At 40.9% G+C, this 24,536-nt stretch overlaps 2 protein-coding genes across 3 annotated transcripts in view; one reads left to right on the top strand and one right to left on the bottom strand.

Annotated features, from left to right (window-relative positions):
• AFG3L2 (AFG3 like matrix AAA peptidase subunit 2) overlaps positions 1-10,425 on the top strand; it is a 28,340-nt gene extending 17,915 nt beyond the window's left edge. For both annotated transcript variants that reach the window (XM_075744474.1, XM_075744475.1), the window contains exons 10-17: positions 2,276-2,429; positions 3,019-3,126; positions 3,283-3,408; positions 4,470-4,580; positions 5,166-5,281; positions 6,247-6,447; positions 8,084-8,278; positions 9,397-10,425. In XM_075744474.1, the coding sequence (XP_075600589.1) occupies positions 2,276-2,429; positions 3,019-3,126; positions 3,283-3,408; positions 4,470-4,580; positions 5,166-5,281; positions 6,247-6,447; positions 8,084-8,278; positions 9,397-9,639 (1,254 nt within the window). In that variant the 3' untranslated portion in view covers positions 9,640-10,425. The remainder of the gene's footprint in view (positions 1-2,275; positions 2,430-3,018; positions 3,127-3,282; positions 3,409-4,469; positions 4,581-5,165; positions 5,282-6,246; positions 6,448-8,083; positions 8,279-9,396) is intronic.
• Positions 10,426-14,901: 4,476 nt separating this feature from the next.
• TUBB6 (tubulin beta 6 class V) lies at positions 14,902-23,437 on the bottom strand. The gene is made up of 4 exons (XM_075744489.1): positions 23,276-23,437; positions 22,533-22,641; positions 21,290-21,400; positions 14,902-16,551 (listed from the first exon to the last, which is right to left on the bottom strand). The coding sequence occupies exons 1-4, from the start codon at positions 23,330-23,332 to the stop codon at positions 15,488-15,490; spliced, it is 1,341 nt and encodes a 446-aa protein (XP_075600604.1). The 5' UTR covers positions 23,333-23,437; the 3' UTR covers positions 14,902-15,487.
• Positions 23,438-24,536: the final 1,099 nt, after the last annotated feature.

The following is a 24,536-nucleotide window of genomic DNA, read 5'->3' as shown; positions in this document are numbered from 1 at the left end:
AAGGAAGTGTACTGTGTTTTTTACTTGTGTTTAAAAACTAATTTTGCTAGCATGAAATTGAAGTGCTTTAGGGTCTTGATTTCAATTTGAAATTTGTCAGGAAATGGCTTTTAACAGATAAATAATGCAGGTTTATGTCCTGTGAAAATTCACAGGAAAATTCCTTTTGACGAAGTTCTTTAAAGCCCTGAAAAACTGCAGCTCTCACGTGTTAGAGGTTAGCAGATAAAGTTTACAAGATTTGGCCCTTAGTTTGTCACAAGTGTGCGCTTATGCCTCTTGTAAGCCTTGGTCTCTTTCGATGGTCATTTGCTGGACTTCTTCCAGTAATATCGGTGGGAAAAGATAAGCAAAGCTGGGTAATTTGTGGTCTTCTGAGAAGAAAAGGGACCTGTGAAGGTAGGCACAAAACTTGGAACTGAGAATAACAGGAGCTGTTCAGAAAGTGAACTGCAGAAGCTGGTTGGGAGCGGAGGCTTCAATGAGGATGCAGAGAGAGACTGGAAATGTGTAAGGAAATTGGCAAAAGGAGTTGCTGTGGAGGGGAGAGGGTATAGACAGAGTGGGGAAACAGATGCAGAAACAGGTAACAGGATAAAAAACATGGACGGTGACTGAAAAAAGTGACTGAAAGCCAGAGGGCATGGAGGTATGCAAGATGAGTGGGACTTGAAAAAGGGAGCATGAGGTGCTCAGAAACCAAGTTGTCATTAGTTGTCCATACCTACCTGAAATGCCCCAAAGCAAAGTGACTTAACCTTTCTCTGCTGGTCTATGCAGATGATTATCAGCTTTTACTGCTGAGTGAAATCTACTGACATAACAGTTGCTGTTTTGGCTATGAATCAAAGTTTCAACACAGTCAATAATTTCTGATGCCTGTAGAAAACAACATGGTTTTGTTTCATTTCCTATGAATTTAGCATCATTAACAGCTGTCCTATTTACTAAATTAATTATTTGTAAATTAGGATATGCTAGAATTAAAACAGCTTATATGGCCTTGGTTCCTTTATTTTTTTAGTGTATGGGCATTATGGTAACTTTTAGTTCTGTCTGAAAAATAGCTGTATATGTCTGGATCTCTGTCACTTTCCAACCAAAGGATAGTTCACTTTGAGCATCTGACACTTTTTTCCTTGTTTATCACATTCTTTCATGCTTTATTCGTTGTACTTTTTTCAAATTCTGTTTACAAATCAGAGTGACTTTCCATAGTAGTGTGTACTGTGCAAAATTTGCATCTTTTAACATCTGCTGTACATTGTCATCGGAGAAGCCTTCTCTAATTGCATCTCAGCGTACAAAGTAGTAAAGCTCTGAGCTGCCATGTAATTCCCACTCAGGTCAAAATTCTTCCGTGGTTTTTCATTTCCTGTTTGCTCCAGTTAGATTGATCAGTTGTAGATCTGTGAACTCGCTGAACTGGTTTTAATGAGGCTCTGCTGATAACATTGTAAGCAGAGTAACATTGTAATGTTGCATCTTAAAGCCAGTCAAGTTGTACTGTAACTACTACAGTAGAATTTGATAGGTAATATCTTATTTAAAATCTGGAAGTCCAAAAAAGGACTTCAGCTATTTGCTCATGTCTTGGCCAGTTTTTCTAGACTTCTAGAAGTTAATTTAACTTCCAAAAAACATAATTGGAGGTGAATTCAGTTTTCCTAGACCACGTAATGGAGAGACAGGTTGGCTAAGAGTCAATATTTAAACAGCATAGTGTTAGACTGCAATGGTAAACGCTTGTAAGTGAGCCTTAAGTTCACTGTAGGAGCTACATCATCTTGTTCTAACTGCAGGAAAACTTAATGTTTTATTTCCTTGCTATGAAGAACTACTGTATGGTAGCATGCCCGTTCACACTGCAGTTCTGCTTATAATACTGTGCATTAAAGAAGAGCTTAAAAGAGAAATCTTGTTTTAAACCTCTGAAGTTTGGAGGCTTTTAGAGCTGAAGTTGAAGATATATTTCAGTTATTCAGGAAAAGTGGTTATTTCTTAAGGCTTTTAAGTTGTTTAATGTGTCAAACTTACGGATTGGGAAAGGATTTGTCAATGCCTGGGCCTCTATGTGAGTGATTCTTGCTGAGCGGCAGCTACAGCGTAACTTACCATTGCCTTAAGAGCTGGCTGGAGGCTTTGGAACACTTATTAACAACCACACTCAATTATAGGGATACTGTTACTGATGTACCTCTTCACCTCTACCCACCCCCCAACTCTGAACAATTACAAACCAATCTGATTTATATTCTCTTCTCCTCCTATTAAGGTTAGAGACTTATTTGCTCTTGCTCGTAAAAATGCCCCGTGCATTCTCTTCATTGATGAAATAGATGCAGTAGGAAGGAAGAGAGGAAGGGGCAACTTTGGAGGACAAAGTGAACAAGAGAACACACTCAATCAGCTTCTAGTAGAAATGGATGGTAAGTATCTAACATCTGATATTACATTATAAATACAAGGATAAGGGAAAGAGGGAAAGAACTAATATACTTGTTCAGACCTGTTAACCAAGGTTTGGGTTCTAGCTTAAATATAAAATGTTTCCTTGCTTCCTAAAATGAAGAGCAGTGACTCATGTTTCTGCAGCCTGATGTTTTGCTAAAATTCGATCAGAAAAAAGAACCATCATTTTGCATTTGATAATCCTTTGTCATAGTTGAATAGGCCAAAAAAATTTCTTTGCATGAGATGAGTCTGGGAAAAAAACAAACAAACAAAAGAGCTAGCCATGCTGGTTCTGCAATTTCCTGAGCAGTTAATCTATTACTGCATTTTGAAAATAAAGCAGGATTTGATGTAGTACTTCACAAAGCAGAGCCTAAGGCCATTTTTTTGCTTCTTACGAAAAGCTGGACAATGCTTTAATAAATGGAAATATTTTCAGCTTTAAGATCATTTGTTTAAACTGTCAGTTCTTATGTGGCCCTGTAAAGCAGACGGTCTTTTAAATTTTTTTTCGTGGAAATTATATTTACATAATTTTTTTTCTTTATTACATTTCTTCAACAGGATTTAATACAACCACAAATGTAGTAATTTTGGCAGGTACTAACAGGCCAGATATTTTAGACCCTGCTCTAATGAGACCAGGACGCTTCGACAGGCAGATTTACATTGGTAAGTTTTATCTGCATCACTGTATACTTCTGCATTTGCAGAATCCCACTGAAATCACTGCAGCTATTGACATATGTAACTTCCTTGCATGCATTTGATTAGAGTGTGTGTGTATATATATATGACAAGTAAAAGCGTACTTCTTTAATCTTAAAGGACCTCCAGATATAAAAGGAAGAGCATCTATTTTCAAAGTTCACCTTAGACCTCTGAAATTAGACACGGTCTTAAATAAAGATAACTTAGCAAGAAAACTCGCATCACTAACACCTGGTTTTTCTGGTAAGTGACTCCTAATGCCACTATTCTTATGCATTTACTATATAAGCTGTAGATATTTTATTTCCCTATTACTTCTGGCTTTTTTGCACCTGATCTTCTGGGTGGCCCTCATTTTACTGGTACAGCATGAAATTCTCTTTGCCTGTTTGAGCAAGTAGGAGAGTTTTGAGGGTCTTAAGGGGTTTTTTTTGTCTGCCTCAATCTGGATGACATACCAAATGGCAGTTTCTTCTGTCTTCCAATCTAGAGATTTCTCATTGCTATCACTCGTGCATTCATCCTTTTAATATGTTTGTTGGATTCTTTGAACACTACTAGGAAAGACCTGGGTTTTGTGGAGTTTGTGTGCATGTTCTGTAGGGGGATTTCTGTTTCTGGGTGTAAAAACTTCTCTCTGGAAAATGTACTGTAACCTTGTGTAGAATTAGGAATGGATGTGAGAATTTTCATTACTGGCTTGTAATTTAATCCATTTAAAATCTGTGTTGACCAGCAGTTGAATTTTTCACTGTTTTCACAGTCTATATAAACCACAGTCTGGGTTTTGAGGTCTGATTGTCAATATTTCTGGCAATTGCAGTGATGATGTTTAAACTAAGTTACGTCAATGGCATTACTGCAAGTAATGTTAACAAGAACTGGATGGTTTGAAGCCAGTAATATGAAAGGATGTCCTCTAGAGATATGTCAAGGTCTGAGCTATACTGGATCCATGTGTAGGAAATTTATTCTGCTAAATATATACTAGTCTAAGTATAGTCTATTGCAGACAGAAAAACTTAATGGAAGGTAGGATGTATCAAACGAGTACTTCACTGGTAAGTTCTATTTGGTAGCTGTCTACCTAAGAGAAAAATCCTAAAGCGTACAACTGTAGTATGTGTCTTTAAATATCTCTTAAAGAATTATGCTACGTGGAATGAACTATTTCAGAGACCGTTACCTTGAATTCTCAAGCTCTATGAGATCTATAGAAATCTAATTCTAGATAAGGTTATCTTTTTATGCTAGACTGAAAGTTGTTGCAAATGATCAGTAATTCATGCCTTCTCTGCTTTTAGGTGCTGACATTGCTAATGTCTGTAATGAAGCTGCTTTAATTGCTGCAAGGCATCTCTCAGATGCTATAAACCAAAAGCATTTTGAGCAAGCAATTGAAAGAGTTATTGGAGGTAGGTGAATCACATCAATTGTTTCTTAAAAATAGTAATATGACAGGTGACTTCCTTTATATATGTAGCCACACTTTGAATCTTTCCTCTGTTCTTCAAGGTTGCAGGGTGGTTTTTTTTCTCTCCTAAACACACCTGAGATTTAGGAAAGAAGTATCTTGTCTATATTGCTGACTTCTGCAATGGAGCAAGTGATAGAGAGAGAAACTTCATCAGGACGCTTTTCTAATTTCTTCAAAATGACAAAAGGAATAGCTGTTTGGATTTTGCATTGCTTTTAACTGCTATTAGCCTGGAATAGTCTAGAAAACGACTTGATATTTAAAGTGCAAGTGTTTTATTTAAATGTTTGAATATTCTTTAAAACTTATACTTTGAAACTAGAAAAATCAAATCAAGGACAAGGTTACAGTAAAACTCAGAAGATACAAATGCCTAAAACTTGCAAGTTTTGTTTCAAAAAAACTTTTTCAATAGATTGTATACATGGCATCTAAGTATTACTCACCATCTTTCTAAATGAGAAAAGGTATTTCAGTGGAGAAAGGTATGTCTGAAACTATTAATCAAATTTATTTTATAAAGGTTTGGAAAAGAAAACTCAAGTACTGCAGCCAGAGGAGAAAAAGACAGTAGCATATCATGAGGCAGGGCATGCAGTTGCAGGATGGTTTTTGGAACATGCTGACCCACTCTTAAAGGTAAAGAAACTAATTTGAACTAGTAATATAATAGTAGCATGGACAGCATCTTTTTCTTTCCTTCATCCCCTCCAATCCCCTCAATGTTGAAAGGGTATTAAAATATGTAATCTCCAAAAAGATACTGTGTGTAAACTTTAGAGTACTACTTTGGTTCGCTTCTTGTAGCTTTCTTAACTGTTTCTGACTTAGCTGTTACAGGGTTTGTAGTATAAATGTCCTTGGAAAGTGAAAGGGACCTGATCTTCTCATGAGTCTGCCTGCCTTGATAGCTGCTTTTTTCTCTGAGACTTTTAGTACAGATCAATGGTTTAAGTTAATCTTACCAGGTTATGCAGGCAGATGCCTCTTCAGGAATATTAACTATAAAAATGATCATCTAGAGGCTGATTTTAGTTTAATTTGCTTTTTGGATGCACAGCTTGACAAGTCAAAGATAAAGGAAAAAGCACCCCAATCTCCCAAACTTGCTTTAACGTTCGTTTTGCATGGCTGTGTTCCTAACCTCATCTGACTTTCAAGCTTAAAATTCACCTTGTACAATTTACTGCTGGAAGGAAGGACATTAGTAAACAGGGAAAGTCCTCCAACTATTCAGAATACTAAAGATGCAGAAATGCTGTGTCTCTTACAGAATATTTAAAGCCCAATACATAACTCTGAAAGAATTGTGGATTTTCATTAAAAGATTAAAAAAATACCATACAATCTTTGGAAAAGATATGACAGTGGTCTTACCTTTCTTTTCCAGATATTCTAGTAGTTGTTACCCCATTTTAGAGCTAGCCAGGGCTTTTAAGGATAAATCACAATGAGGGCAAAACTGTAAACGGAAATAATGTCTGAATTAAACTTCAAGGGTGAGTATGGTATAGGTTGTGGTATTAAAAATTAAGTCAAACCATAGAATGGTTTATGTTTTTTAACACTACTGAGTTCTAGCATTCTGTTAATTTTGATTGTAGGTATCTATTATCCCACGCGGTAAAGGACTGGGTTATGCTCAGTATTTACCCAAAGAACAGTATCTTTATACCAAAGAGCAACTACTTGACAGAATGTGCATGACTCTGGGAGGACGTGTATCTGAGCAAATCTTCTTTGGAAGAATTACAACTGGTGCCCAAGATGACTTGAAGAAGGTGACCCAGAGTGCATATGCTCAGGTATGGGCGGAGTTGGGTTTTTTTCCTTACAGTTTTTCCTTATCTACCACCTAACACTAATATCTTCAAAGGGTGCAATTTGATCAAGTATGACCCTCAAAAGCCTACTTTCAAAAAAAATGTTATGACTAAACATTATGCTACGGTTGTATAGTGATGCTGATGACTCAAGTATTTTATTATAGTCTTACAACAGGAGTACAAATGATAGGCCCACAGGAACATATATGCCGCAGTTAATTCAAATACATGTGGAAATGATGTATTTTTAAAATGAAATTTATTGCTCAGATTTGATCATCTGATGCGCTTCTACAATTGCCCCATTTGAAGACCCAGTTAGGATTCACATGCGTAACTAAATCCAGAACACGTTGTATTTAAGCAGTATTTGCTGTCAATTAAGGCCACTGAAATTAGTTTTTGTACCCTATTAACTAGTGTAGATGAGTAACTTGAAATCTTATCAATGTAATGACTCACCTAAGTGTAGCTATGTAGTACACACGGGTGCTTCATTCCATTTCCTGCATCAACACAAAAGCTGTCATTTTATAAGACGCTGACAAGGTGAGCAATGGAGACATTGTAGAGCACACTTCCCTTCCCCTGTACAACACTTACCCCCAGCCCCAAGCTGCACCCATTTGCTGGTCTCTGGTGTTCTTCCTGTTGCCCCAGTTATGGAAGTAAATGTGTAATCAAATGCTGTTAATATTAATTTTATGGAATCTTCAGTGACTCTTGTTCAAATTTAAATTAAAAAATGCTTAAGCATAGACTTTTGTTCATGTGAACTAGACACATTGTCTCCAGAGAACTGGAGGCTTAAATAAAAAACTCTTCTTAAGGGAGCAGGTTGTAATGCTTGTTTCTAATACTGAGATCTCTTTGAATTCTGATCATTCTTTGTCATACCTATATTCATCTTGCAAGGCTGCTTTAGTAGTTCAAGTGCCACTTTCGTAACCATCAAATTGATAGTGGCCGTGGAGTGAATACGTAAATAACAGTTCGAATTTACTTCTGCATCTGCTGGAGTAAAATGCAGCTTAAAACATCCATATTTGGCAACCAGATGAGTTAAATATTTGGTAATGAGTCAAGAAAGATAATTTTCACCTTTGTAGGGGAGTGTCTTGGGATGAAGTACAGCATATGATTTTTACATATGACAGGACAAAATCTTCAAGACCTTCTGCTTTAATCCTTATGTTAACTTACCTATATGGGCAAGTGGAATATGCTATACTTTAGAAGCATTTTGAATTGAACAATGCTTATATTTCTGGTAAAGGAAAAGAGTTTTACTGCAAGATGAAGGCTGAAGTGTTTTTTCTGCAATATCTTAATGCTTAAACAGCAAAGCATTATGCACATCATGAGTAACTACCTTTAAGTGGTTGTATTTGGATGCTTCAATTTAATCATTAAAAAAGAGTAAGTGAAAGTCAACTAAGGTAGTTTAGCTTAGGTAGATTTGAGTTTTCAGGGGAGGGTTGGTTTTAGAGGAAAAGATTGGATCATAGTGAACTAACTTAATCCTTTCAGTTTTGTTTACCAGATTTTACATCAACATATCCTAAACTCTTGCTCTCCTTTGATTCTTTTTTCTTTTTTCTTTTTTTTTATTCAGATTGTTCAGTTTGGTATGAATGAAAAAGTAGGGCAGATTTCCTTTGACCTACCTCGTCAAGGAGACATGGTGTTAGAGAAACCTTACAGTGAGGCCACTGCCAGATTGATAGATGAAGAAGTACGGTCGCTTATTAACATTGCTTATGACAGGACATTAAGTCTTCTGACTGAGAAGAAAGCAGAAGTGGAGAAGGTGAGCATTACAATGTTTTTAGCCACCAAGTTCTAGCTGGTAAGCTGGAATCTGAATTGAACGGAATAGATTAAAAATAGTGACTATATGAGGAAGCTTGCTCAAAAACTATTCAATATAATCTTGAGAGTGTGTCACAAGACTTATCTTAATAGAAATCTCCTGTGTTGGAACACCTCTGACATTCTCATGAATGTGATTTAACATCTATCACCGCTTATATGGTCAATACTTGTTTGCAGAGTTGGAGGGAAGAGTCTGTCTGCTGAAATAGGCTTCAGCAGATGTACTGAACAAGTATGACAAAGACTCAAATATGAAATACCAAGATTCTGATTCATTAGGCTAAAAGAAGGTCTCTAAGAAGGGAAGTATGCATAACTTCCTTTCTCTGAATTCCTTTTGAACTTCACATAAAAGAATCTTTCTACCATCTGCCTTCCCTACTCCCTGGCTGCTTGTGACCTGCCTCGCTGCAGCTGCGACTACCCTTGTGCATATTCTCTTTCTCCATGCCAGGAAGCCTGACACAGCAAAAGGATAATTTTCCAGGATGGGCATCTGATGGGTTTACTGACAAGACAAGTTTGTATGGATTCGGTAAATGGCGTTGTAATAGGTCACCATCCCAAAAAAGATCACTGAATATGGTTTGCACTGAACAACGCGCTCACTGATCCAAGAAGGTTACAAGCTACGCTTGTACAGTATTGTACGCATTTGGTATTTTGTGGTGCTTTAGCTTGTAACATTAACAGCGGCCCTATTGAACCATCTGGTTTGATAGGAAGGGAACGCTTGTTTTCATCTATAGCTTAATGTCTTGCATCAGGAGCCTTCTGGCAGCAGCGAAAGGCTGCTGTTTTGATGCAACAATAACAGCAACAGTGGCCCATAGGGAGGGCACTTTGCCAAGTCGTAGGATTAAAAAATGGTATTTTTGCTACCTAAATACTCACAGGGGAGAAAAATCCTGTATTACATGAACTCTGAGCAACCTGGTTTTTCTATCAAAATTAATTGGTGCCAAATTTGGTTCCAAACTGCCTGAACAAACTCTACCAAAGAAGAGAACAACTTTGGTATTTTGTGTGTGACACATCTTATTGCTATTCCAGGTTGCCCTGCGACTACTGGAGAAGGAAGTGCTTGATAAAAGTGATATGCTAGACTTGCTTGGCCCAAGACCATTTGCAGAAAAGTCAACTTATGAAGAATTTGTTGAAGGTACAGGAAGTTTGGATGAGGATACTTCACTACCAGAAGGCCTTAAAGACTGGAACAAAGACCGTGAAAAACAGAAAGAGGAGACAACAGATGAACAGGTTGCTAGGCAGATCAGAGGAGGGATGCCATTTTAACTGCAAAGTGTGTGGTGATGTTGACTTGCACTCTGGAAGAGAAACAAACTCACCTAGTTTGTACTTCAAAACAAAAAAAATATTTATTCAACCAAACTGTATTAGGGATGGGTGGAAGAGTGATCTCTTGTGATGAGGTGAGGATATTCTGCTCCCAGTTTACGTATGTGATATCATCAGTTCATTGGTAAAAGATGATCATCTTTCAGTTGTCAACTGAAGAAACGTACATTGGATTTAAGCTGCAGTGGAATGCCAGAACTGAGCCTCTCAAACTTTGCAACAGTTCAGATTCATGCACAAACTTTGTGGCACTGGTGTCTCTCTTTTTTTTTTTTTTTTTAAATGTACGTAAGCTTACAAAAATTCAAGGTTTTTTGATTATTCATCTAAAGTATACCTGTATGTGACCCGTTTCCAAAAAAAAAAAAAAAAAAAAAGTCATACAAAATGCATTGTTGAATGCTTAGCCAAAAGTCTGGTCTTATGAGTACTAGCTTTGCAAAACTATCAGCTCTTTCATCTGATCCTTTTCCCTTCCACCTTTCATTTTGATTTTAGAAAGAGTTTGTCTACAGAGAACTGCCATGTAAATTGACAGTGAAACTGGACACCCACTTAAATATCTTAAACTGTACTCATGGTTCAGTGTCTAAGTCTGAAACTCAGTTTGGCTCCTGCAGTTTTATTAGTCAGTTTTTTACAGAATTCTGTAAGATATTGAACATATGAATGTGTTGTGTAAATACAGTTTGAGTCAATAAAATCAGTACTTTTCTGAACAAATTTTGTCCTTTTTCTTTTCTGGTTTCTTGGTATAGAATTCAGACCAATATAAAACTTCAGCTTAAGTGTAAGATTTTGTTAAATTAGGGTAGCAAAGTAGTTCTCAAATACAAAAACCAGCAGCTAAATTCAAAGGTGTTAAATGACATTGTCAGTTTCATATTGGTTTGCTTGAACTAAAGCTTACCGCTTCCCCCCCCCCCCGCCTTAGTTGAATACAGTTGCCTTACCCAGAAGCAGATTGCTATACTATCTGCTGCTCGCTAAGGATTTAGTAGTTGGAGAATTCAGCTGTTCAAAAACGAACTGACTGTCTCCCTATCCCAGAAGAAGAGAGGAAAGCATGTTTGGGTAGCGGGGTGGTGGTGAAGTGGGGGAGGAGAGTAAACCAAGCTTCTCCGCTGGATAACAAATCCTTTAAGGCTTATGACCGAGAGGGCAGGTTAAGGGAATAATTAGTGATTGATTCCATCTGTATGTTGCAACATACTGGAAAGCAGTAGGATGACAAAGGAAAAAGTTGTCTCTGAAAGGTCAGACATAAGCTCTTTGCTTGAGTTATTTGAAATAAATTGTTTATGGAAGTTATTCTTTTATGTTTTCTCCCCCCCCCCCCCCCCCCCCCATGATGAAGCTGTTGCCATTTCCATTGCTTGGCTTTACTGTGAAAAGGAACAATGGAAAGAGAGCAAATACAGCAATTTAGGGCATATTTCCTGGGTACGTTTAGTTGTTAACGCTTCTCTGTATCCCTATTGGATTCGTTGTTGTAGAATGAATGATAAACCAGAAAGCATCTTGAATAAAACTCCAGTTCCTTTATTACTGGAGTCAAAATTTAGAATGATTTATTGCAATAGTAAACTTGTTTTATAAAACTTAAATCTTGCGCACACGGTAAAGTAGTGACTGATTTCTGTGCACATGCTCTAGTGCTGTACCTTACATCTATTCTGTAGTAATGCCTTGTTTGTTCTATCCCTCCCTACCTTTAGCTGAACACTTCTTGTCCAGAATAAGCAATTTGTAGCCGGTGCTGGGGGCTAAATGTGCTTATGCCGTAAAGGTCAGAATACTGCATTTCTTCATTCCTTACTTAACCCCCCCCCCCAAAACACCACCACAAACCACAACCAACCACCCCCCAAAAAATCCCCTTACCTAACTCTTCACAGTGGCACTATGAGACTGTAAAAGAATCATCTCCTTTCCAGGAACTGTTCTCTCTTACTCCCTGTTTGTGCTGTCTACTTTTAAATTTCACTCCTTAGTTGCAGCATGCAATTAATAAGCATACAATAATGTAAAAGAGAGGCAAGTCCCTTTTGCCCTGATTTTAGAGCATTAACTTGCTTTGTGTAGTCTTACCTCAGTAAGACACAGCATTTTGTGCCAAAAGTGGCAGAAGTTGACAGTGTTGGGATTTTGGAATCAAAACAAAGCTGTGAAAGAAAAAAAAACCCTGTTTACCCAACCTGCTTCTTTAAAGAGGGTTATTAGCCTCCTCCTACTCACAAATTTAAGACTTCAGGTGGTTTAACATAAACGAAGAAAATCAAGTTTAGTCTGTGCTGTGGCTGCCAGTAAGGCCAGATTAGTTTTTGTTGCAAACACATGGAGCAGTGCTGCTTCAGCTAGTAGAAGTTGCGCAGCACGGAGACAGCCGCTTTCCCTACTCCTCCCAATGCTGGAAGAGAGCAGCTATACCTCTTTCCCAACCTGACCCCATTCCCAGGAGGTGACCACTTTCTCCTAAGGCAATACAAATGCCAGAGAAGAAATGAAGTAATTTCAGGATGCAGAGAATGCCGACGGTGGCTTGGTTAAGGTAGCGTGTGCAGGGAGTGTCACGTCTGTAAAGCAAGGGTCTGCCTGATTCCTTGTGTGCTTTGACCAGAGTGACTTTGCAAAGGAGCTGGCCCACCAGGTTAGGTTCCTCGCCCGATTGGTGCACCTTGCCCACTTCATTTTCAGTGGTGTCAGTGATGTAGGTTGCTGGTTCTTCCCCTTATCCCAGTGCTGGCAAAGCTGTTTTTGTGTCTGGGCAGTACTAGGAGCTGGACTTCTAGGCCTTCTTAGGTCTGGCTTGTCCTGGCAGCCTGCTTCTATGTATTTCTCTGTGGCCAGGTGCAAAGCAGTAAAGGGAAAATGAAGGTGGGCTAGGCACAGGAAAAAAAGGTGCAAGAGCCTAGGTTGAAAAACTAGGGGGAAAATGAAAAAACACATAGGTGAGGAATGTGAAGAGGACCAAAGCCAGGTGGGACTTGGCAGGTACATTTCAAAATAAAACAAGTTTCCAAGAAAAAAAAAAAAAGCATGAAGTTATTTGAAAGGAAGTGCAACTGGATGAATTGTTCACCAAAGCCATTACTAAAACAAGTTTCAGTTTTACCTCAGGAAAGGAAGATGCTGAGAGTTGCTTGACTGAAGACAAACAAACAGGAAGCATTTGTGCTACCCATGGCTTTCTTACTGCTTTCATGCAAACTGGTCCTCTGACCATGTTCCTACTACAGGTTCCTGGGTTCATTTCAGTGAGTTGGGGTTTTTTTTTTTTCCCCCTACAATCAGATGGAAAAAAATCTGCCTCCTTTTTTTTTTTTTCTCTAAGGAAGGCATTAGTTTGCCTCCCCCACCTCCACACATTCTAGAAATTCACATCGAACAGTTTCAACTAAGTACATGTGAAAGAACAGGTAATAGTCAAAGCAGGATCACAGGTCATCTGTATTCCACAGGCTCAGTCTCTATGATGTTCTGCATTTTGAGTCAGCGTATGAAAAGCAATAAAGGACAGGCTGGTTCACGAAGTGACTCAATTATTTAGCAACTCCAAGATTCCTGGCATTTTTAAAGTATTAACTTCCCCCCCCCCCCCCCGGTAATACCAGCATTTATGGCTGGGACCTAGTTATGAATTCTGTAATACAACAAAATGCAGTTCCACAAGCTGTAAGGCGGCTGGTTCTACTTCACTCAGAAGCAGCTATACTAGTGCTGCAATTGAAAAGTCTCTGCCACTGCTGATTAATGGCTCTCCTCCCTCTCGAAGCTAATAGCTTGCCATTTACAAGGCATCAACTAACCTTGTAAGTTTAATAATGGCTTTATTCCCCATGGATTTTTGCTTTGTAATGCACTAAAGGTTAATTTCTCTTTAATACATATTGTGTTTTAGCTTAATTTCATGCCGTGCTAAATAAATAGCCACAACAGATCGCAACATTTATAAAATACATATTTAAAGGTGCTCTATTGCTAGTCATAAATTCTTTAGGCATCCTCAGCCATTGCAAAGAATGTGGCCCCTGTGAATTTGCTGACTCCATCATGACCCTTCAAAAGATGATCAGTCAGGCCCTCCTAGTCGCTGCCATACACCTGCGCCAAAGCCAGTTTGGTTAGTATGTTCCGACTGACTCTCTTCTCAACCCATTAAATCAATTTATATGAAAAACTTGTACTTGATTCAAACTAGTTTGGTTCCGTTTCTGTGTAGAATAAAATTGAGCGGACAGCTTCAGCTTATGTGATTAACAGTTGCCTGATTCACATACTTTATGAAGTATAAAGGGATTCTCATTCCCTGAACCCCAAACTAACATAACATCATCGTGTTAGAAGCAATGGCTCTTTGGAAGTTACACTATGTTTGTAAAGTGCCTTTTTAAGTAGTGAGCAACACTTTTGCTTAGAAAGTGCTTCTGAAGGCGAACAGAAAAAGAGCAAAGAGTTCCTGAAGCATTTAAAGTTTGGATTTCCGGAGGGTTTCTCCTTTGTTTGCTTGTCTTGTTGCCTAGAAACTGACCTAAATAGGAGATTCCATGTAGACAGAGTGTTCTCTGGGAGAGGTTCTCTAAGGGAGCAGGGCTGTTTAACTGATAGGAGCAGAAACATAAAGCATGCACGAGCGGGTGCCCAACAGTCACTTTGTCAAGGTGGCAAGTCAGCTGGGTAAGACAGAGACCTTTCTGTTTCAGCTTTAGTGTAAGCAGATAAACTGTTGTTCATCTTTTGTTTTGCCAGCTGTTTCAAATATTTTTGGATAAATACTTTTATTTGTACTTTAACCTTAATCAGTCCAGTGATTTTAACCTATCTTGGTAACAAGGCATGCATAGCACCTATAGGTGTGGTCAACTTACAAACCTAGGCAGTGAGATCTATCAACACAGCGGCCTATGTTCCCTCTCCCACCGTGTTTTGTGAAGTATCTGAATTTCAGCTACATGGGCAAGGTAGAATGGAGATAGGAGTAGCAGCAGTAACTGGTGATAGCCAGGAAAACAGGGGACCAGCGATATTGGAGTGCCACTTTAAACCCCAAGGGTCTTTGAAGAACATATCACAAATGGATAGATTTCATATATATAACCTGTGATTATTCAGCAGCAAGCAATGAAGTCACATAACATAAATCCAGCCTCTGGCCTGCAGCTCACTGGATATTTATATAGTATTGACTGCCCAAAACACTTTTGCTTGAGAGGCTACTAATCTTTTTTATTTTGTTTTTAGAGGATCGGAGTCAAATATCACTGTTAACAGTTATTGTACAGAATAACTAAAAACTTTTTCTTCTTTTTATTATGAATAAATTTTGTTCCTGGCAGTTCAATATTGTACATTCAGTACAGAATGAATACTTTAAACCCACAAGATTCTTTTACGCATAATTGGATGAAAATAGTGCAGCTCTATTTTGTAGATTTTCATGCCTTTTTTACGTCTTCTCTTGTACAACTTTAGGGACAACAAACTTTGTTTGGAAAAAAAAAAAAAAAAAAGATCCCAAACTAGCAATCTCTGTGTTCAGACTCTCAAGCCAAAGTCTTAGCTAAATGCCTTACGTTAGTCTCATGAACAGAAATGGTGTGATTTTCAGAAATTCTGAATGTCCTCAGTTCTCAGTGACCTCAATGGACTCTGAAGAGTACCTCTAATATCTGAAACTCATGCCCCTTTTTTTCTTATTTTTTAAGCCTGAATACAGATTTATAAGCCTAATTATTAGAAATCCAGATTTGAGAATTTGGCCTGGAAAAGAGTGCACCTAATTTCTTTATTCATTGATTTCTTCTTCATCATCTTCAAATGCTTCCTCTCCATCATTTGCTGTTGCTTCTTGGTATTGCTGATACTCTGAAACCAGATCATTCATGTTGCTTTCTGCTTCTGTAAATTCCATTTCATCCATTCCTTCTCCGGTGAACCAGTGGAGAAAGGCCTTTCTCCTGAACATGGCTGAAAACTGCTCTGAGATCCTTTTGAAGAGCTCTTGAATGGCAGTACTGTTGCCAATGAACGTGGAAGCCATCTTGAGGCCACGAGGAGGTATGTCACACACTGCCACCTTGACATTGTTTGGGATCCACTCCACAAAGTAACTGCTGTTCTTGTTCTGGATGGCCAACATCTGCTCATCAACCTCCTTCATGGACATGGGACCACGGAAGACAGTAGCTACTGTCAAATATCGCCCATGCCTTGGGTCACAGGCTGCCATCATATTTTTGGCATCAAACATCTGCTGGGTGAGCTCTGGAACAGTGAGCGCTCGGTATTGTTGGCTGCCTCGGGCTGTCAAAGGAGCGAAGCCTGGCATGAAAAAGTGAAGGCGTGGGAAAGGGACCATATTTACTGCCAGCTTCCGGAGGTCAGCATTTAGTTGGCCTGGAAAACGCAGGGATGTAGTTACCCCACTCATGGTAGCAGAAACCAAGTGGTTTAAATCACCATATGTTGGAGTGGTGAGCTTCAGGGTGCGGAAGCAAATGTCATACAAAGCTTCATTGTCGATGCAGTAGGTTTCATCTGTATTTTCAACCAGTTGGTGGACCGAGAGTGTAGCGTTATAAGGCTCCACCACTGTATCAGAAACCTTTGGAGAGGGCATGACACTAAAGGTATTCATTATCCTGTCCGGATATTCCTCTCGTATCTTGCTGATGAGTAGGGTTCCCATGCCAGACCCTGTCCCTCCTCCCAGGGAATGAGTGAGCTGAAATCCTTGCAAGCAATCGCAGTGTTCACACTCTTTTCTTACTACATCAAGTACAGAGTCAACCAACTCTGCCCCTTCTGTGTAGTGTCCTTTAGCCCAGTTGTTTCCTGCACCAGTTTGTCCTAAAATAACATACAATAGGGAAAAAAAATATATACAAAATTATTAGTAAGGTTTGTTATTTGCATGCCAGATGGATTCACAGCTGTAACAAAAGCTGCTATAAATCTGTCAGGTAGATAACTGTGCTCTTCAGTTTTGCCTACAAATGTCTTTGGAAGTATCAGTGTAAACTTTTTATATACTCTCCTTTTGCCTGAAATCCCTGGTAGTTTTCATTTATGCCTCTGGGTGTTTTTCTTTTTTGGTATTTAACCTTCCATAAACGCAAAAGTGGCCTTGACTACTTGTTTTGAAAGCTTTCACACTCCCAATCCTGCTTATTCCATGAACACAAGATTACTGTTTAATATTTAAATACATTATGTTTATAAGGACCATGCTGTATACAAAGCTAAATCACATATATACATTTCTAAACAAAAGGTTTTTGGACTGTTCCCGTGAGACACAGAGGCATTGTTGTCACTCAAGGATAAGGCTGGGCTTAGGAAGTTCCATTGAACTTGTTATATCAAGAACTATAGCTTTTTTAATTCATGGTTACCTAGCCTGAATGAAAATACTGATCTGCAGAAGCTCCACATTTTTGAAATAACATTCTTGAAAATTAAGTGCCTTTTAGATTTTACTGGTTTCCCTACAAACTCACTATTCTTCAGTAACTTGCAGAATTAGATTACTGACCATGAGCCCCTTACTTTCTCCCCAAGGCTTCCATTTTCCTTTTATGTGCCACTCAATTTATTAAGACGGACAGTCAAGGATCCTTTGCTATGTCACTATTTTGTTATTACTTAGATAACAAGGAGGATTATTAAATGGGGAACTAGTTTTTTCAATACCCCTGTTCTTCACAGTGACTACTACATACATACATTGTGCCACTGAACTCACTCAGTGGTACTGTTGTGAGTGATATTCAGAAAGAGCAATTTTCAGAATTAGGTATAACGCTGTCAACTTCTGTGTTGTTCTTCAAGACCTTCCCCTTCCTTCCTATTACCATATCTCATTTCAATTCCCAGTGCACTGTGTTGGTGCCAGTGATTCAGGGAAACTGCTTGCTGGGAGATTGTTTAAATGTGATGCACTGTATTTTTACTGCATAAATGCTTGGCTTCCTCATGATGTATTTGGTTAGTTAATGCATTGTTCTATATGTTTCTATATTTTTCTCTTTGAACCTTGGCGGCTCAACACTTCCTGTCCAGCTGGGCAAAGCACAAAGTAATATCCTTCCAGAATTAAATATGCTTGTAACCATCTGCAGATCCCCTACTACAGACAGGGCAGCACATCAGACTGCACACTAACAAGCAGACATCACTCCAAGATGTAGAAGGATCCTAACAAAGCCAAATTCTGAGTTTAGGAGTTTATTTTGCAGATTGCCCCTTGTGTAAGCATCATATTGTCCTTCTTGAGTGGGCAGCGAGATAAGGACAGAATGGACAATAGCAGAGAATGAAGAACAGGAACAAAGAACAAGTTAAGAGGAGAATGGGAATTACTCTCACACATGTGGAAAAGTTATTTTCACGGGGAAAAAAGAAGAATCAGTAGAGACTGATTTTACTTGCTTTTGCTTAGTTTGCAGATTAAATTTGGAGGTAAAACACCTAATACAGAGGTGGACCTGTCCTCCTTCGAACCCTCCACTGTGCTAGACTCCCTCAGTCTTAATTTGAATCACACAACTCCTAGATCCCACCTGTCTCTATTGCACTAATACGACCTTTGTATTTAAACTGCAGAGTGTAACTGTAGCAGCAGCTGCCTACACCAATAGCAATGTCTTCCCTCCAGCCCACAACTATCAGCTACTCTTCCTACACTGCACTTTGTCCACTAGTCAGCCACCTGCCTAAGGTCTCCAACATTTTCATTTGACATTTCTTGCTATGCACATGTATATGCCCAGTAATCTGATACTTGCAGATCCACTGGCTCTATAGAACTGTAACATCACCACCACCACACAAAACATACACAATTAGCCCTGGAAGCTCCAGACTTCTAACCCAAGACAATACAGTACAGTATGGGGGTGCCATGGCTCTGATAAGGCTGCCACACACCTGGAAATCTTGATCATGATCCTGTGAAACCCTACTGGATGCCCTCCACTTATCAGGTACCTACCAGACCTCTGAAAATCCTAGACGAACACATAAAATGATCAAATTCCACCAGGACTAAATCTCTAGGTAGAAAATGAGCCTGTGTCCACAAAAATCAGGACTTGGTAGATCTTTTGCCAATCCTGGAAGCTCTGTGTTGTACGCAGCCCATCTCCAGCATACTGCCTCTGCCATTTCTCACTGTGCATTTACCAAGATCTAAAGGAAGTCTACACGAAGCAATCCTACAATTTACCCACGCTCTTGGTACTATTTCTTTCTCCAACACATTGTAGGTTTATCACACATGTTCAGGTTGAGCTGCACATGCATAAAAGCCATTTGTCTAACAGTCCATTCATTTTTTAATCCCTAAAATGGCAACTATTTCCTGCAATCTTCTTTCACTCCTTTCCCATCTTCACTGCTTGAAATAAAAGACAAACCTGGCAAGAGAGATCAGTAGCTTGCACACTAACGCTTCAAAGCCCAGTATGAACAGCCTTGGTGCAGAACACACGGTATGACTTAAGAGAGAGAAAGACAGCTCCTTTGAGTGGGTAAGAGTCATGTTGTGGTTGCCCCTACCAGTTCAGAAAACTTAAATGGGGGTCATATATATGCAGCAAAGCTAGCAAGGGTGTATACAAGAAAAGAATGACAAATACAAAAATGTACAGAGTTCACAGCAGTTCCTGGCGGGCAACCATATGCTGTTAGAAGGTCAGGAGACCTGCTGCTCTTGTACAGCAAAATCATTCCACCTGCGCTTCATCTTTTAGATCACTACCTTGTCAACACAAACATTAACACACTAAGATTATTTTTGTGTCCATCTCAGTCCTCTGCTGGTCTGAGCTAAAATTCCTGTATCTGGAGTGTGTGATCATGTATTCAATATACCCAATTGATGGTCCATAGTTACTTGCTATGGAGACATGGGCACATGCAGTTGTACATAAGCAGAGCAGAATACATCTCCACCAGAATGAGCCGTTACAGCCTGGGGTACAGCAAGTATGGAACTGCCAGCTTCTGCCACAAAATCCTTTGTGGATCCAGGCCAGATTTTTAAAAGAGAAAACAAAATGCTTTGTTGGCTTTTGACACAGAAGATCATTACTTCAGCACTCAGGCAGTCATTCTGCATTATTCAGCAGGTCGGGAGGACAGTGCCTGATGCTGGCAGGGGCCTCTGTCAGATACGAGTTGATCACATGCTGTTGGTTCATTGTTAGCTTGGCAGGGAGTACAGTGAACTGGACTATTGTTGAAGACACTCTGAATTGATTTTGCTCTGGTTTTACTGGTGGTATGTCAAACTGTAAAGCTCCAGTTCAGTATTTCCATAGGTCAGGTGAATTCACTTTTGGAGGGTTTGTGTAGTCCATGCAGGAGAAAGGGGTGAAAGGATAAACCTGAATACAGAAACATACTTCATAAAGCTGTCTATGGCTTTTCTCCCCAAGCTTACTTCTACTTGAAGTAACTTAAAATTCCTTTGAAAAAGACCCTTAACATCACGGCCAGGGAGTATACAGGAGAACAATAGTGACAGCATTGAAAGTTTTCAGTCAGTTAAAGGGTTAAAGTAACTCTGCATGGCTTCTTACTCCCCCCCCTCAACAGCAACAACCCAGACTTGAGATTGTTTTATACCACCCAAACAATGTTTATCTTTTCTCTGTCTGTCCTTGGCATTGTTCCTTCCTTATGTTAACACAATATACCAAACTAAGTTGCAACCTAAGCTTGCCTTGGCAGGCGGAAATGTGTTTTGTGGCTAGTGGAGACTTGGAAACCAAAAGGACATGAGAGTTCTCGTGGTAGCTTTCATTCAGACTTCCTGTTTCAGCAAGTGGATCCCTTAACTTTCACACGCTGTTTCTCCTTTAGTGCAAAGGGACCAATAATGCTTCTGTACTTTGTAAGGATGCTATGAAATTTAATCCTGGTAATGTGCATTTTTAAGCTTAGCTGGAAAGCACAAGTCCAAAGTGAAACAGTAAAGGCTAGAACAAAAACTCTGCAAAACCAGAAGTTCCCCACATGCTCTCAGACTGTTCCTCATTACATTGGAAAATAACCCAGTAACTGGCTATATATGACAATATTTTCCATATTACAGTTGGTCTTCCTCCACTGTTTACTATACTTTAAGGATCTGCTGAAAAAGTTGAATTACACTGCCAATAAACAATTTCATGCTCAAGCATTTAACATGAATTCAAGTCAAGAGTAGTCTGGTTGGTTTGTGGTTAAGGTCGTGTCCCCCCCCCCATTTTCTGCAGAATTTCCATCTGTTTTCTTGTAAAGAAGTAGTCTCAGGGAATTCTCTGCAGTTCATATATACGGAAAGCAAATGTACTTTGAATACCATAGGAAACTTTCAATGGTTTGCTAATTGAAAAAATTATTAACAGAAGAATTACATTTTCAATTAACAGGACCTTTTAGCTGACTTACAGATAATTGGAATTGTATTGTTAAGCTATCAGGGCTTCTCAGTACTAACAATCACTTTCGAATAGGGAGCTGAAATAGTTTTTGACCATTCACCTGGTCATCAAACACCTGTTGGATAGTTTTGGTTTTTTAAAAAGTGATGTCCACATACCAAAGATGAAATTGTCAGGCCGAAAGAGTTGACCAAAAGGACCAGATCGCACACTATCCATGGTTCCCGGCTCCAAGTCCACTAAGACTGCTCTTGGTACGTATTTCTGGGCTACAATAAAAAGTAAGCATGCCTTTAATGTTCTGAAACAAGGTAATACACTTATAGCTCTCAATGCACATACATGATGTCTCATATTATTAGTCTATAGAGATTGTACATACATAAGTATTTCCTGTACAGGAAGTCATGGTGGCAAAAAAACCCCAGCACCATAGGAACAAATTAGTTCTGCTTGAAAAACAGACCTGACATCTTTTGGGTCATACAGATTGTATATTACATTTTGGAAGCTCTTTTTTAGCAGTAGATATGGGGGGGGGGGGGGGGGGAGTTTCTAATTAGAAAAAAAAAAGGTTGACATGTTCTTTGTAAGAAAGTAGATAATCTTTTCTATGAATAATGGGGTGAGTGAAGGGTTTATGTTCAAATGATCCTAACATATCACACAACCTTTTATGCTTGAAGGATTCACCTTCACTGAAAGAACTACTTGGTGTAGGTGGCAAAGGGTAGTAGATTAGTATATCTACCACAATGCACAAAAAGAATCTGTATCCAGTTGAAATTGTTGAAAGGAAACTCAGGTAATAATACGAATTAATCTGAGCTGGACAAAAGATGAAACATTCACATTTACAGGTTCATGTCAATAGACCAAAGAACTCATGATCCCCATCTTACACTGTTAACACCCTTTAACACCAGACTGACTCAGAGGATTTGGGCACCTTTGGCATCTTATTAATGAATCACCATTGAGTTCTCCATTACCTGTGTCCCAACCCTCTCAGTCACGAAATCAGAGTACTACAGATGCAGGCTTCTGTAACCAACATTTTAATTTGGGGCAATTGATAAGACACATCTGATGAAATAATTATACGTTTAAAGAGCAAACACCTAGCATAGTGTTAAATAATAAACAAGCCTCCACCTCCAGACTGTAAGGACTGCCCCTTGTGCCATTTTTCTCTGCCTGGGGAGGTAACACCCAGTTATCAGTTCGTAGATAATCTTTTCTGAGCATAATGAGGTGAGTTGGGATCAGATGGGGGGGGCTGATGGCACAGAAGGAGCATGACTAGATGTGCAGTACGGCTTCACAAACCCATTCTCTCCCAGATGTCTGTGTGCCTTCCTACAGTCCCCTGTCCCGTACCCCTCCCCATCCCACACTTACACGACGATTCATTATAGTAGACATTGATCCTTTCCAGCTGCAGCGCTGAGTCACCGACATAGCCTCCGGCTGGGTCAATGCCATGCTCATCACTTATCACTTCCCAAAACTAAGAGAGGAAAAGGAGAAGAGGGTTGGGAACTCCCCTGCGGAGAACCGGGGGCCCTGCCCAGTGCCCAGGCGGGGGGCGGCGGTCCCGCGGGGTGGCTCGGCCCGGCCGCAGCTGCCGGATTCCTGGCGTGCCCGCCGCCCCTCCCAGCCCGGGACGGGACGGGGCGGCAGGGACAAGCTGGGCAGGCACCAGGATTTAAACCCAACGGACAAACGGCCGCCCAACTCCTCGCTCGGACGGGCTGCGGCGTTTCAGTTTTGGAGGGGGCTGCTCGGAGTTCTGCCGCCCTTCCCCGCTTTTAAGCCACGGCCCGGCCGATTTAAACATAAAAATAATAAAAATAAAAAAAATAAGTCCCGTTTGGTTTCGGTACTTCCCAAAGCCTTTTATGGTCACGGGGAGAGGTGAGATGCGCTGTGCCCTTCGTCCCGAGCGCGCCCGGCGCCTCTCGGCAGCGCCTCTCCCGGGACACGGGAGGGCAGCGGCCGGCGGTGGGGGGGCGGCTGGCACAACCCAGCCCCGCGGGGCAAAACAGCCCAGAGAAGCGGCCGGGCGCATCTCCCAGGCGCCTAGAGTCTCCGCAAGCGGTGGGCGGGCAGGCAGCGGCAGCCCCGGCTCCCCTCAGGCTCACCTTGGTCCCGATCTGGTTTCCACACTGGCCCGCCTGGATGTGCACGATCTCCCTCATGGCGATGACCGCCCCCCCGCGGACCTCGGCTCGCCTTGCCCGCTCTCCCGCCGCCCAGTCCGGCTATGCGCGGTGCCGGCCCACCGGGCGGCGCTTTTATGAGCTCCGAGGCGGTGCGCGCGCCCCCCCCCCCCCCCCCTTCCTTCCCCGCGCTGCTGCAGCGTGTCCAACGGCCGGCGCCCCGCGCGCGCTCCGCCAACGGCCGCCCCCGTCGGGGACCGCCCTCGCCCCGCCGCCGTGTCAAGGGGGGCGACACCCTCCCCCCTCCATTCCGCTTCGTAACATCAGCCTCATCCGCAATGAGGGTCCCGAGGGGGGCTCTCCGGCCCCAGAAGGCTCCCGTCCATGCTGTGCTTCTCACCAGAAACCGTGCTTGGTAAACGCGGCTTTGTCGTCTTCACCCACCAAGGAATCCTGTCCTTGCTGTGTGCAGGCGGACCTCATCGGCTTCTCCTTTTATTCCATGGCCTTCTGCCCCGTCGGCTGGGCAGATGGCAACTTTCACTGGCGTGGCAGCATCCAAAGAAATGGGTGGACCGTCTCAATGCCTTGCCAACGGCCATCTTCTTTGCATCGCTCTTTTCTGATGTGGTTTTGCCAGCAGATAACAAGCTGCTGCCTGAAAATTGTAACTGGGAAGGCAAGCAGTCTCTATGGAACAACTTTCCTGAGAACTCATGTCACTGGAATACAGAGCATGCCCTGGAATATGTAGAGTTTGGATAGCTTGATTTTTAATGAAAAAGGGAGATTTTCTTTCTCCTCCAGAGAGGAAACAAGTTCCCACACCTGACTGTACCTCCTTTGTGATCCCTTTAGGCGGCTGTTGCATGGTTTCCCGGTTAGAGAAAAAGCTGCCTAGCTTGGCTGCCTGTTTTAATGCCAGTGTGGCTTTTCTGTGGGATGCCATTGTCTAGGTACCATATTCAGCTATATAGCCCTGGTGGGAGGCATTCATCTGTCTGTGCACATCTTTCCTGTCTGACCAAATCTCTGCTGTTGTGCAAGAGCAGCCCTGAGGCCAGAGTTACAGAACCTCATTATCTGCTTGATCAAAGGTGACCCAGCTGGGACTCTCCCGGAGAAGAATCTTGGGTCCTCTCTCCAGCTTGGACACAGTTAAGATAACCCCCATCAATCAATAAACCCCAAAATAACCCAAAATCTGTACCTAGGCTGGGAGGTCACCTCCTTCTTGCCCACC

Source organism: Balearica regulorum, chromosome 2 (assembly GCF_011004875.1).
Source record: "Balearica regulorum gibbericeps isolate bBalReg1 chromosome 2, bBalReg1.pri, whole genome shotgun sequence".
NCBI lineage: Eukaryota > Metazoa > Chordata > Aves > Gruiformes > Gruidae > Balearica > Balearica regulorum.
Note: the sequence above shows the minus strand (reverse complement) of the source record. Positions and strands in the feature narration are given on the sequence as shown.

Excerpts from the sequence above, each read along its gene's own strand:
- TUBB6 (XM_075744489.1), bottom strand. The coding sequence starts at position 23,332 with ATGAGGGAGATCGTGCACATCCAGGCGGGCCAGTGTGGAAACCAGATC. Across the intron at positions 22,642-23,275 it reads GAAACCAGATCGGGACCAAG|TTTTGGGAAGTGATAAGTGA; the intron begins GTGAGCCTGAGG and ends TTCCTCTCTTAG. Across the intron at positions 21,401-22,532 it reads CTACTATAATGAATCGTCGT|CCCAGAAATACGTACCAAGA; the intron begins GTAAGTGTGGGA and ends TTTTTATTGTAG.